This window comes from Nestor notabilis, unplaced genomic scaffold, assembly GCF_000696875.1.
Source record: "Nestor notabilis isolate BGI_N333 unplaced genomic scaffold, ASM69687v1 scaffold13544, whole genome shotgun sequence".
NCBI lineage: Eukaryota > Metazoa > Chordata > Aves > Psittaciformes > Psittacidae > Nestor > Nestor notabilis.
The window spans coordinates 731-11,126 of NW_009924341.1; the positions used below are offsets into that span (position 1 = coordinate 731).

Genomic DNA, 10,396 nt, shown 5'->3' on the forward strand with positions numbered 1-10,396 from the left:
TAGTAACTCTTTGTAACTTCAGTGTCTGTCATTCAAGTTTATAATAGGTGCATAGATTGTTCATAGCATGACGTCTAGTTTTCAGGGGAAAAAAACCCTGTGCATCCACATCAGTCCTTTGAATCAGGCATCCTATTACGTTGTTAGACTAAATTTTTCTTCCCATACTGGGTAAAAGTATTCACATTGCATCTCTTTGAGCAAACTAAGTAAAAAAAGTTTAGATTTCTCATACCAGAAAATAAGATCTATTTTAGTGAGTTAATAAAATATTTGACAGTGGTTTCAGTACTTCCCAATACAGTGCTGCTAATCCATCTGTGCCAGTGTAAGCTTAGATTGCTTTTATTATTGGGAAGGTAATTTTCAACAAAGTATGTGTATTGAGCTTAATTCTAACCTCAACAACTTCTGAATGCTCTCAGCATTCCTGTTCAGTCTTCAAGGGCTTGTTCAAGGGGCTGCTTATGAGGATATATTTTATATGCAATATAAAGTTGTTGTTTTAAAACAAGTTTTATTCAAACTCCTGGTACAGTGATGCAGGAAACAACGACCGTGTAGTGATTCAGGAACTCTTGAAGACAGTAGCACAATCCCAGCAGCTTGAGACGAGCACTCAACGAGATTTTAAAGGTGAGTTAAAACAGTTAAAACCAGTCAAAGTGTTTTTTAAACTTGTTTTTCAGGTGTTTCGGCTTTTTTGTTTGTATCCATATGTGCATGAGGGCGCATATGAAGCTTTTCCCAAATTAAACCTCCCATTTTACTTGCACTGTACGAGTATCTCAAGTGGTTAAATATTCAGTATGAGGTTGTCTCTTGTGTTGGTTTCTTAGGAGGACAAGGTTTAGTTGAAGCCTGTGACTAGGCAGGGGGAGCTTGGATCCCTGCTTTTTCCCAAGTCTACCACTGAAATGTACTGTAACTTAGGTTAATGGTCTACAGTAATAGTTGAGTTACAAGCTAGTGAGGCTTAATACTGAGTTGAGCAGCAGAATAACCTTATGGCTAATGGTGCTGTCTAAATTAGGTGTTAGTGTCTGGGGATATGGCCCATGTTAGACAGAAATTTTGGAATCTTTTTATCTACAGTGTACAGAACAAGGGGAAAGAAAATGAAGAAGGTTTTCATTGAGTTTTCCAAGACGCGTTGCTACAACTGGCTTGTTTTACTTCCCCGTGACTAAATTGAAAGCAATATTGGAACTGTATATCAAGAGACTGAAGGAGAGAGGAAATCTTGACAGACTAGAGCAGAACTTATTTTAAAATGATCTTGGATATAATACTTGTGTTGTTTTTCTCAGTGTTCTCAGGAAATATTGTATTTCACCTAAGCTGCTAGACACTGATTTGCTCTACCAGTCATAGAGTCACAGAATTGTAAAACCATAGAACCAGCTAGGTTGGAAAAGACCTTTAAGATCATCAAGTTCAACCATTACCCCAGGACTGCCAAGTCTATCACTAAATCTTGTCACCGAGGGCCTCATCTGCACAGATTTTGAACACTTCTAGGGATGGCGATTCCACCATTTCCCTGGGCAGCCTGTTCCAATGCTTGATTACCCTTTTGGTGAAGTAAGTTTTCCTAACATCCAGTCTAAACCTCCCCTAGCACAGTTTGAGGCCATTTCCTCTTGTCCTGTCACTTGTTACTTCGGAGAAGAGGCCAGCCACATCCTTCCTCTCTCTGTCTTCCTTTCAGGTAGTTGTAGAGAGTGATAAGGTCCCTCCTGAGCCTCCTTCTCTTCTCCAGGCTGAACAACCCCAGATCCCTCAGCCGTTCCTCATAAGACTTGTTCTCCAGACCCTTCATCTGCTTTGTTGCCCTTCTCTGGACCCACTGCAGGACTCAGTGTCTCTCTTGTAGTGAGGGGTCCAGAAGTGAACACAGTATTTGAGGTGCAGCCTCACCAGTGCCGAGTACACAGGATGATCATTGCCCTAGTCCTGCTGGCCACACTATTTCTGGCAAAGGCTAGCAGTTATTGATGTATATATCCTTACAGCTGCAGTCATACAATGCACCTCAAAGTATCTGGTAAGCTGGCCAGTCCCCTTGTGCTGCATATATAACCAAAAGAGAAATGAGTGGACTTGTCCCCCAGGCTGTTCTCACTTGACCATTCAGAGTACTGCAATGTGCTATCTAGGAGCTGCCTCTGGAGGAACCTGCAGAAGGTAGCTGGTTAGGGTAGCCACTTCATACTTGGTGTTTTCTGATTGTTCTGAAGCATTTTTGAAATAAGTTTTTCTTTTTTTCTTTAAAAGACCATGGAAAGGTGCTGCAGCTACAGTAACAAGGCAGCTTTCCACTACTCCTTTGTTAAGCTAAGACATTGGCTTTTAAATATAAAATGTATTGAGGGGAGTCTTCAAGAAGTTTTTGCTTTTTGTTATGTCCTTACGCCATCAATTCTTTTGCATTTCTTAATACTTTAAAAAGTTACTGTACTAATTGCTTCTACACCTACCCGGAGTATTTCTTGGCACTGAAGTGTTGCAGGCCCTATTCTCAAGAAATTAACATTCAGGACATGAATATAGGGTATGAATGAGCAGAAGATTATACTGACAAAAAGGGACACAGGTTGTCTTCATCTTTATTTTCCTGCCCATGGAACCATGCTGCCTTTTTCTGCTTGTATCATTTATTTTGGTATTATTGCTAGTATGTCAAAGTGCTCATTTCCTTGGAAAGATTTGAGATTAAAATAAAACCCCAACTATTGTTAATCCTTTTTCAGTGGTGCTGTTAACAGAAGTCGACAAACTCACTAAAGATGCTCAGCATGCTTTGCGAAGAACAATGGAGAAGTACATGGCGACCTGCAGGTTGATCCTGTGCTGCAACTCCATGTCAAAAATTATAGGACCTATTCAGAGCAGATGCCTGGCTGTACGAGTGCCTGCTCCCAGCATTGAAGATGTATGTTGACACTGAAGCAAAAATAAGTTATTTAAAACTTCTTATAAGTTCTTGCTGTGGACTTGAGAAATATTTTACGTCCGTAAAGTGACCTAGTTTTCCTTTTTGGTGGGTGATTTGTCAAGAATATCTTAAAAAAGGCTGGTCCATCTCCGGTCCAGAAATGTTTCACACAGGAGAATTAGTAGGTGCTAAACTGTTTGCTAAGTGTTGCACTCCCTGCTATCTGTTTTTCATCTAGATCTGCCATGTCTTGTCCACTGTGTGTAAGAAAGAAGGCCTGACTCTTCCGCAGGAACTGGCTCAAAGGCTTGCAGAGAAATCCGGCAGGAATCTTCGGAAAGCACTACTTATGTGTGAGTCCTGCAGAGTACAACAGTAAGTCACTGCTAAAAAATAATGTAAATTATACTCTCAGACACATAACTGAACTTATTTCTGAGGCCTTGTTAGAATAGGTCGCAATTTGCTTTGATTTTAATTCTTTTAAAATATTATTGTTACATAGGTATCCTTTTACTGCTGATCAGGACATTCCTGAGATGGACTGGGAAGTTTATTTGAGAGAAACTGCAAATGCTATTGTTAGTCAACAGTCACCACAAAGGTAGGTGAATGCACTTACTTGCAGCTATAAGTTATGTTTTGGTGTACTCTTGGACCTAAAACAAAAGTTATATTTGTTGTATTTAAAAATGTGACATCTTTACTTCAGTTATATGCAATCTTCCGGCATTTCTACTGGAGCTGGTACTTTACAGCCAAAGGAAGTGAGCTTTAAAATTACCAGAGGTGGCTGAGTGATCTTTGGGAACTGAATCAGTTGTTGGTTTTCTCTGAAGCTTTGTAATCAAAAGAGAGCATAAGCTTAGTTGCCTGTTGTGCTGTCTATCATCATCTTTTTTGGGGGGTGGGTGTTGGTTTGTTGGGGTTTGTTTTGTTTTTTATTTTATTTAAGGCTTCTGTTTCACCATCTTTAGCATAATGCAGCTTTGTAAAAGAACTGGCAATGAGAAATCATCACTTTGTTAAGCACATTAGCAGATGTCCCCTGTATCCATTTTGTTGTCATGTACACAGCCTGAACCTTTCAGTCTGTTCCGTACATTACGTAAGATGTCACTTAAATTCTTGTCTTTTATTTAAATGCTTGTAGCCTCTGACTTCCCGATACCAAAAGTTGGGAATTGATGACTGTGTCGCTTTCTACCACCTAATCATCTTACCCCCTCTTGTAACCAGTGAAGATGGAAAACCAGTGTAAACCAATCTTGTGGCTTTAATCAATTTTGTAGTGTCTCCTCACTAATCGTAAGCATGAATAATAATTTAGATGGAAGAGGAATTACAGGGAGACAAGCCAGAGACAAATTCTAATAGCTTTGTAGCTTCTCAATTAAGTGAGGCTATTGTAACTAGAGCGTATGTACCTTATCTTACTGTTTGAAGTAGAAGGTGATATGTAGTAGTTGAATTGAAGCCGACTGTCTTGTGCAATTCTTTGGGGTTTAAAATAACACACAAAGCCAGAAAAAGCCACTTTTCTTCAGCTGACTTTTCCTTTTCTTTGGTTTTTTTTTTTTTTTTTTTTTAATTATTTATTTCCTGTAGCATATTCCACAAATAGTAAAAAACTACTAGTACACTTCGGGGACATACTTCTGTTATCTTGTGGTGTCTTTCCAACAGGCTTTTAGAGGTCCGCGGACGGCTTTATGAACTCCTGACACACTGCATTCCTCCTGAGATTATAATGAAGGTAATTCAGCTTTCTAGCTCTTCATGTGTTATAAATACTAAGGCTATGACAGTCTCAAGTTGAGTTAAAAAAAACCAAAAAACACCAAAACATCACAAATTATCCAAATATTGATGAAAATCCATGTATTAACAAATAGACATGAGTGACCAAAAGATAATTTTTTCTTGTTGTTTCTGTCCACTGGAGTAACCAAAATAGTCCAGTTTATCATGCTGAAGCAGTAACTGAAGACCTTGTTCTTGCAAACACTGATACATAGCATTCACTTCCTATGAATGATATGCCTGACTGTTTAGTTAGGTTCATGCGTGAAAACAAAGGAGGATGTGCTTTGTCCCTCTGAAGACTTCTCTGGCCAGTTTCTTTATTGTAGCACAGACATATTTTATGGGCTAATTGTGATGTGGTTTGTTTTCTTTTCTAAAAGTTTTGCTGTTGTGAGTTCAACATTTGCTATGTCCTAGTGGAGAGGTTTGCTGAAGGATGCTAGACCAGCAGGCCTCTATAAAGACGGAATTCATCTTGGGAGACAAAAAGCAAATGGATGTGCATATTGTTATTTTAGGCAGGATGAAAGAATGCTGAAGACAACTAGAGCAGAACAAAGATTAAAGCTAATGTTTGCAACTGACTCTAGGTAGACTTTGCCATCAGACATAGAATCATAGAATAGTTAGGGTTGGAAAGGACCTTAAGATCATCTAGTTCCAGGGACACCTCACACTAAACCATGTCGCCCAAGGCTCTGTCCAACCTGGCCTTGAACACTGCCAGGGATGGACCATTCACAACTTCCTTGGGCAACCATTCCAGTGCCTCACCACCCTCACTGTGAAGAACTTCCTTATATCTAATTGAAACTTCCCCTGTTTAGCCTTCTTTTCTTAAGATAGGTTAGTGGATCCTGCATTGCCCTGTTTGAGGGCTGTTGTCTTCAGGCCAAAGGTGGACATTCTCTGTCTGCTCCCTCTTCATAAATCTGAGATGGTATAGAAATACTTCTCACTTAATCCTGACCATTTTAATAGAGATGGATTTGCAATGATTGTGTTGCTCTCTTGGATCTAAAGTAATGTGGGTTTGGGCTTTGTGATGACTGAAGTATTACTGTAAAGTATCTTGTGTGTGTCTGCACATGCATATATGTACATAAATATAAACAGATATACTTAAATTTTAAATAAGCCCTTGTTATTTATTAATGTTGTTTCTGTTTGTGCTTGATACTGTCAAGATAGGAAGGAAGTGATTTTAATGCATTTGCTATCTTGGTAAAAATTCTCCCCAGGGCCATGTGCCTGCATGCAGCAGAGGTTATAATATTTGGAGATAATGTTAATTTGTTTTCCTTATTAAGGTGTAAGTACTTTCAGTATTTGATCTTTCCCTTCTAAGAACACAGCAAGTGTTCATCTTGAAATGAGAAATTCATCTTGAAAGAAGGATCTTGAAGAGACATGGTTCCATGAATCTAGTTCTGTCAAACAGGTGGCGTAATGGTTTTTTAATGTCTTTTCTGTCGGATTCATGAGTGAACTGTTTGCCATAGCTTCGCTATTTTCAGAGAAATGAGCATATCATCTTCTTAACAAAAAAATGCATAATTTTTCAAATACTGTCCTGTTTTTTCCCTTTTAGGGCCTCCTGACAGAACTTCTAAGTAACTGTGATGGACAACTGAAAGGAGAAGTTGCACAGATGGCAGCCTTCTATGAACACCGCCTGCAACTGGGCAGCAAATCCATTTATCATCTGGAAGCATTTGTTGCAAAATTTATGGCAATTTACAAGAAATTTATGGAGGATGGACTGGATGACATGATGTTCTAACTGATGCCAGAGTCATACATGGAATGTTGTGTCACAGTGCCAGTAATGTTGCAAACGTCTGCTTGTCCATGCTTGATTGAATGTAGGTCTAGTTCAAAGTCAGCTATTTTATTTTGATATTAATGTAAAACAATGTGAAATAAAAAACGTTTGTTCAGTTTTAGAAACCAGATGAATTGTTTGACAGCCATAAATCCATCTTTAGGTCTATAGGAAATACATTAGCCTTTGGAAGGACAAGTTGCCTTGGAAGATACATAAGATCATAGTCGCTTTGCAGTATTTGTAAGCTGACATTAAGGAGAGAGAACATGGATGCTGCACTCTTGCTTTTTGATTGTTCATGGGCAAGACTGTAAACAAAAGATGTTTTTTCCATGTTCTGGTAAGTTCCAGTTTGATCGTGTATGTTCTGCCTACTGAATTACACATACTGTTGTCTGCCTGGCTTGTATTTTAGCCACACCGTTTTCTGTCATGTGCTGACACAGAATGTTTTCTGACTCTTGCTCATATGCAGTTGTATTGATATTGTGGATGAGCAATACTTTTGTGTTGCTTGTAAAGCAGTTCGACAACATGGAACACTGTTTAGAAGCAATATACCCATGTAAAGCAAGCTCCCTTGCTGTCTGACTGTTTCAAGTTCACCCCAACATATGCAGTGCTGTTCAGGTAACGATTATTCCTTTGACTGTGGTTTAACCAGGGTGAGCTTTCAGCTTTTATCAGTTTAGGAAGTGAAAGAATATTTGTTATGTGACATTTCTAAAATGGAAAAATAAATTGTAAAAATATGAACAACAAACAGAATGCTGAATTAGTGTTTTGGCACTGTCTCTGACTACCCAGGGATGTGCATACATTTGCTTTGATGTAGACTCTATCAGAAAGGTAGGATGTAGCCCCCCCCCATTTTAAGACTAAAGGGAGCCACTGAAGTTTAAAACCAAACAACAAAAACAATAAAACCCACCAGCCAAGACTACCTGTGCCACTTTGTGCTGCAAGTCTTTCATGCATTTTATCTGTGTACAATGAGTCAGTAATCTTTGTTACTTCCCTGTGCTAATTTAGGCTATTACTAGATAGTAGTTAAAGATCAAGTGAGTTAAATACTGCTTCTCATAATCCACCACCCCTTGCCCCCTGGGTTTTTTTTATCAGGTAAGGGTTTAATATTTGGGGACTTTTGTGTAGAGCTAGCTAGTTGTGCATAATGGTGTGTTTGTGGAAGCTAGGGCCCTCCTGGTAATTGAAGAATCTCACTTGTTCCTGCTACCTGTCATCCCCCTTGGTGCTAAGGCACAGCTTGCCTTCAGATTCATTGTCAGTGCTGGCCTGCTTTGTGCTCAACTGCTCTCCTTAAAACTGAAGAACTTTAAAAGATGGATTTATTTTTTTTCTTCCATCTGCTCTTTTCACCCAAATGCACAGCACTAGTAGCTTTGTCAGAGTGTGTCTTGACTGTCAGAGATCCTGGAAAACCATTGAATTAAATCAGTAGTAGTGGAAATGAATGCTTACAATCATCATAAAGAAGAGCACAATAATGGCAGAGGGACATAATTACCATATGTACAAGTTGCCTGCTCTTTCAGGATCCTAGTCCTATCTGCTCGTCTTTAAAGGCTGAACAACCAGCCATATGCCTACTGCAAGTAGAGTGTGATGAAGAGAAAGTGTGAGTTCAAAAGATGATGAAACTACCTCCCCCCAAAACCAACCAACCAACAAAAAACAACCCTAAAAACTTATGTGGGAGAAAAGGAATGTGTGGAAGGAATTGTGAAATACAGTTGGAATGCACATGGACAGTACTGCTGTGGAGGGTGGAGAGGAGGAGCTGGATAGTAGGTTTGGCGGTTGGAGGAGGCAGAGGAGTTGCTTGGTGCTTTGAAAGATCTCCGTAGGTTTGTTTAGGAGACTGAAACCCCAACATAAATCTCTGTAGGTGTTCTATAAAACTTCCTGAGGTTTTATATTTATCATGTTCTACCTGGGTTGAGTGAAGAGCTGTCAGGGATGGAAAAATGGGATAATGACCTGGGATCACAGAGAGAAAATGCTCCTGAAAACCAGCATTTCCCCTTGCTAATCTGACTCCTGCCCTCTTTGTCTTCTGTGGTCTAGAACAGACTAATTTAAGCACATAGGCACAACATTCAAATCTCTGCACACATTCTTCCTTCCTACAGTAACTTTTAAGTTGATTTTGCCTTAGTATCCATAACAGGCTTCCCAAGGAAGTGGTCATGTCACCAAGCCCATCAAGGGTTCAAGGAGTGTCTGGGTGATGCTTTACATCATATGGTTTAGTTTTAGGTAGTCTTGCAAAGAGCAGGGAATTGGACTCTGATCCTTAGGGTGATCCCTTCCGACTTGAGGGATTCCGTGACAACAATCAGTAAGCAGTGTGATTATGGGGGACATCTCAGAGGCTATCTGCCTTGGATGCTGCTTCTGCTCTCTTGGGTAGCTGTAGCACGTGCATAGAGGCAATGTGGAACAGAACTGAGCTCCTGGGCTGTGCAGGAGGAAGCAGAGTCCAGTAAACCCCATCCCTCATGCTGTGCACTGATAAATGGGGCTGATGGGAATGTACGAGCTGGTGGCTGTCAGAATCAAAAAGGAGCTTTATGCCACTTCTTCTACGGACCTACGCTGAGCACTGCATGTCTGCTTCCCAGATCAAGTGGGAGAGGCAGTGCAGATAGACTGTTAAACACTGAATAGCGCAGGAGCAACCTCTAGATGATCTACTTCGGCTGATTTCATCTTTTGAAACCTGCTTAGAACTTCTTCTGAGTTGCACGCTGAGAGGATTACCCTCACTTTCATGCAGTGTTACCTCCTGCTAGTTCCAAATGAAAACTCCGAGCTGCTCCCACCTGGGCGGGACTTAAGCACTGCACAAATCTAAGAGGTTGCAGAGGAGTCAGCTTCATGCTAGCACAGAAAGCCAGAGGTGAAACTGGTTTAAAAATCTAAACTAAAGGCAGCAAATACTTTAGTTAAAACTTCCTGTGCTCTGCAGAGATCAGCTGTGCAAAGGGCAAGTGCTGCATGCAGACTTTATTCCCCACTTCCAAGTGTTAACTCCCGTGAGAAACCTTATTTTTAAAATCACATTATTTTAGCCATCCATGGTAAACAACTCTGCTTGAGCATTAATCATAATAAACATACTGTGTGATGGGAAGACTGGTTTTGTAAAATGTAGTTTGTTAAATAAATCCCTATAAGCAAAGATGACATGAGGAATGTCCCCTTCTCTACCAGCAAAGTGCCCTGATTTTCGCAAGGTAGAAGGTAAGGTAGGTAAGAGTTCATTATCACAAACTTACCTTCCAGTACAGGGGATTCAAGATTATTACAGTTCATTGATATAAAATAATAGCTGTAATTTGTCTTGCTGGGAAGTGCTGTGGTATGCCTGAGCAGCCTTTAATCCTTCTGGCTTAACATTTTTTGCCTGCGTTAACAATTAATGCTCTATGAATTTGTTGTGTTGGATTTTAATCAATGACCCAAACCAAATCCAGAGTTATATTCTGCTAAACAAAAGTTGTCCCAACATGACAGTGAAATGCGCTTCTAGTTCTTGAAGGCCAAAATGCTTCTCTTCATCTTTGTATTTCATAAGGAGGGAAGGCATATAAATACATAAGCACGCAGAAGAATTAACCTCTGTTGATGGATGTGCCCTGCAGGCTAATCAATAGTATGCCATGCAAGTTGCATGTTGGGAGTTAGCTGCACATCACAAATGACCAAGATTAAAAGAGTTTGCCATTAACTTCAAGACATTAGGGACTGACTCAGAATTTTCTCTGTCATCAAAACTGAAATTATTTTCTGTCCAAATT

General features: G+C 39.9%; 1 protein-coding gene across 1 annotated transcript; it reads left to right on the forward strand.

Annotated features, from left to right (window-relative positions):
• Positions 1 to 538: 538 nt before the first annotated feature.
• RFC3 (replication factor C (activator 1) 3, 38kDa) lies at positions 539 to 6,557 on the forward strand (the record flags this gene model as incomplete). The annotated part of the gene is made up of 6 exons (XM_010012564.1): positions 539 to 636; positions 2,754 to 2,935; positions 3,177 to 3,313; positions 3,444 to 3,542; positions 4,625 to 4,694; positions 6,336 to 6,557. Coding segments are annotated over 6 exons (778 nt in total), but the record flags the coding sequence as incomplete, so codon positions are not given.
• Between the last annotated feature and the right edge of the window lie 3,839 nt (positions 6,558 to 10,396).